This window comes from Diadema antillarum, unplaced genomic scaffold, assembly GCF_040938485.1.
Source record: "Diadema antillarum isolate AM-2024a unplaced genomic scaffold, OU_Dant_1.0 scf00000020, whole genome shotgun sequence".
NCBI classification, from domain to species: Eukaryota; Metazoa; Echinodermata; class Echinoidea; order Diadematoida; family Diadematidae; genus Diadema; species Diadema antillarum.
The window spans coordinates 3,283,626-3,286,688 of NW_027270909.1; the positions used below are offsets into that span (position 1 = coordinate 3,283,626).

At 39.1% G+C, this 3,063-nt stretch overlaps 1 protein-coding gene across 1 annotated transcript; it reads left to right on the top strand.

Moving 5' to 3' along the window:
* The first annotated feature begins 2,028 nt into the window (after positions 1–2,028).
* Positions 2,029–2,839, top strand: LOC139729690 (interleukin 17-like protein). The gene is made up of 2 exons (XM_071640623.1): positions 2,029–2,034; positions 2,279–2,839. The coding sequence occupies exons 1-2, from the start codon at positions 2,029–2,031 to the stop codon at positions 2,837–2,839; spliced, it is 567 nt and encodes a 188-aa protein (XP_071496724.1).
* The last annotated feature ends 224 nt before the right edge of the window (positions 2,840–3,063 follow it).

Below are 3,063 nucleotides of genomic sequence, written 5' to 3' on the forward strand. Positions count from 1 at the left end.
TTTGCAAAACGTTTTGTTAAGACCACATTCATGTCGAAAATGTATGCTCGACATACGGATGAATGATCCATTCAGATTTAAATCAATGGGCACAGGTTGGAGGACTCCTAGATATAAATCCTCGGTGATACGTGTAGAATCTAGATGACTGTACGCGACGACTTTGTCCAGTCATTGCATGTCTGATAATCCAACAAGTGTTTATCAAGTAAGTCACAGCTTCAATGTAGCAACGTCCAAATAAATGAGAATAAAGCAAGTCACATTTGTAGGTAAAATAGAATTTCCACAGGCAATCATATCCACAGGCTTATTCTCCACAAGATACAGTGTATAACATGTCAGCAGGTAATATGGATTTAACTACAATGTATAAGAAGTCACTTAAGAGCCAGGTGTGACGTTACTCTCAGAACAAAGATGTTGGAGGAACAATTTCTCAGTGTTATTTTGATCGATTCCTCCATCCATCTGGAACTTTCCGTAAGGATCACCAACCTTTAGATTCCAGAGCTTTCCACTCATTCATGACTCTTGTCTACTTTTATGCATGAACTCATTTCTAAAAAAAAAAATAATAATAAAAAAGTAGGCCACACAGAACAATTAAACATGCGCTGTCATTTCATGTAGAGATATGTAGTTCAAAATGCAGTACGATAGTACAAAAACAAAAGAATTGGGGAAAAATCATAGAGTTGGATACAAATTCAGAATAGGCCTATTGTTGGATTTGGAAGTGTGACACTTTTTCGTTACGTATATACTATGTAATGAATGATTCAAAACCGTACTTTTCCTATCTTATTTTTGCGCTGCCTTTCTTATTTCCATTATGATTTTGATAAAAACTTCGACCTTGCCAGTCAATTAACATTTAAGTCCACGTATCATGATCAAATGTTCCAACAATAGAGCAAAAACCAAAACAAAAAACACAAAACACAAAAGTGCACAGTGTCGGAGATAGCACCTCGTGTACAAGGAGGGGGAGGGGGAGGTTGTAATGACAGTTGTGGTTTCTTTCTCGTATTTTTTTTTTTTTTTTTGGGGGGGGGGGACAGAACGATGAATATGACGATCGTCATTTTAATTATGTCCATGCAAACAGACTTCAACCTCGATGACGGGAAAATGTCGATACTGCCCTGTGAGGCTACCTCAATGTATGTTTAGAGGATTGTGGACAAGTTCTCTGATCAAGCTATTTTTAGAGACTTGTTAACAAAATCTATGATCAAGCTATCAGAAAGTAAATAGTCAAACGTGGACTATGCGGTTTATGTTTCTCTGTGAACAATATTCGTCTCCTGTAATTTTGTTATATAGTTTTTAGGGGCGATCTTCGTTGAAATATTGCTCACTACCAAATGGACATTAATATGATTTACTCTTTATTCCTCTATTATCTTGTATTTCATTCAGCTGCATTTTCTCGAATAAACAAGTAATTATCAAGAGACGTACAAGACAAATAATTACTATGATAAAGTGAGAATGTAAAGTACCTTGTAAATAAACGCATGGAAGGGAAATCCATGTTTTTATTCATTTATGTAATGAGAGCTATTCGATTCTGAGAAGTTATAAAGACGAGTATGCTCTCAAAAGAGATCCAATTATAGAAGCATACAATCTAGGGAATTCCCGCTCAGCATTCGGGTGGTTTCATATTTGAACAACTACCTTGGTGAGTAGCTATTTCAGTAGCTAAAAATGGTACTCACTTAATATCTATGGTAACTAACAGGAACTAGGAAGTATTGAGACATACTCCATATTCTTACATTTGACGTTATATCCATCCGGAAAGTCGATGGTATAAAACTGGGCAGTGCGGAGTTTTCTTCACCATCTTCAATCTGCCTGCGATATCATCCACTCAACATCAGCCAGCACTTCTTCCCAAGCGTCTATCAACTGAGGAAGATACTTTGTTTTTGACACTGACTGACTTGAAGGGCTCGAAAGCATCGAAGTCTTAAAGCCACAACAAAAAAAGAGAAGACCGTTGAAATCATCCTCAAAATGAACGTAAGTCTAAAAAATATATATCTATTTTAGGGCATTTAAGCATCTATGTTTTCCATTCCTATGCATTTCATTCCATATTTTTTCCATGAAAGATCAAAATTCAGATTACCTTAATTGTCAGAAAACGTAATGGAAACACGGTATGGACGCACACTGTAGCAGATAATTTGATATAATTATTGCATTTTACTCCAAATGACAATCTGGTCCCTTTTTCTCCATGCCCTTTGTGTTTTTTGTACAGACTCTACACCTCTTTACATCAGTGATTGCAGCTATATTCCAAACCATCGCGTCTTCACCAGTCCCCGTCACAGCTCAGACCTGTCTGCCTATAGACGCAGCGGATTCCCATCGCAGAAATCTGAACTCCAATCTCTTCTATCCCAAAGCGGCGGCATTCGCCGTACAAAGTTTCAACGTCTCAACCAGTGACATGGGTTTGGCTGATACGTCAAGCTGTCCTTTTGATGGGTTCTCCAGCTCGCCAGACTGTCCCGTAGGAGTGAAAGCAGACCCTGGAAGTCCGGAGATCGTGAACCAAGACGGCTCGTGTCCATGGACCTACGTGGAATGTTTCGATGCCGACCGTATTCCAATGGCGATCACTATGGCCCAGTGCCAGTGTTCGGCATGTCTGGACCCTTACACACACGAAGCGGATCCAAACCTTCGTTGTCAACCTGTAATGTACAACATGAAAGTTCTGCAGAAGACACAGTGTGTGGATGGCCACTTCCGGTACGAGCAGAGGACCCTTCAAGTCCCCGTGTCCTGTGCCTGTATGCGCATGAGGCGTGACTAGGGGTGCGTTTTCCAGTCACAAGACAGGCTCTCACTTAATGTATTCACTATTTCTCACAATACTATTTATTTTTTGTTTTGTAATGTATTCGCAATATAATGTCTATATGAAATGCCTTGCCTTTTATATATTCTCCTGCCCAAATTGCTCGTGAATCCAGTTTTCGTGAACACCTTGACGTTGATAAGGAAACCTACAATTTCAGCAACATTCATCAGTCTTTT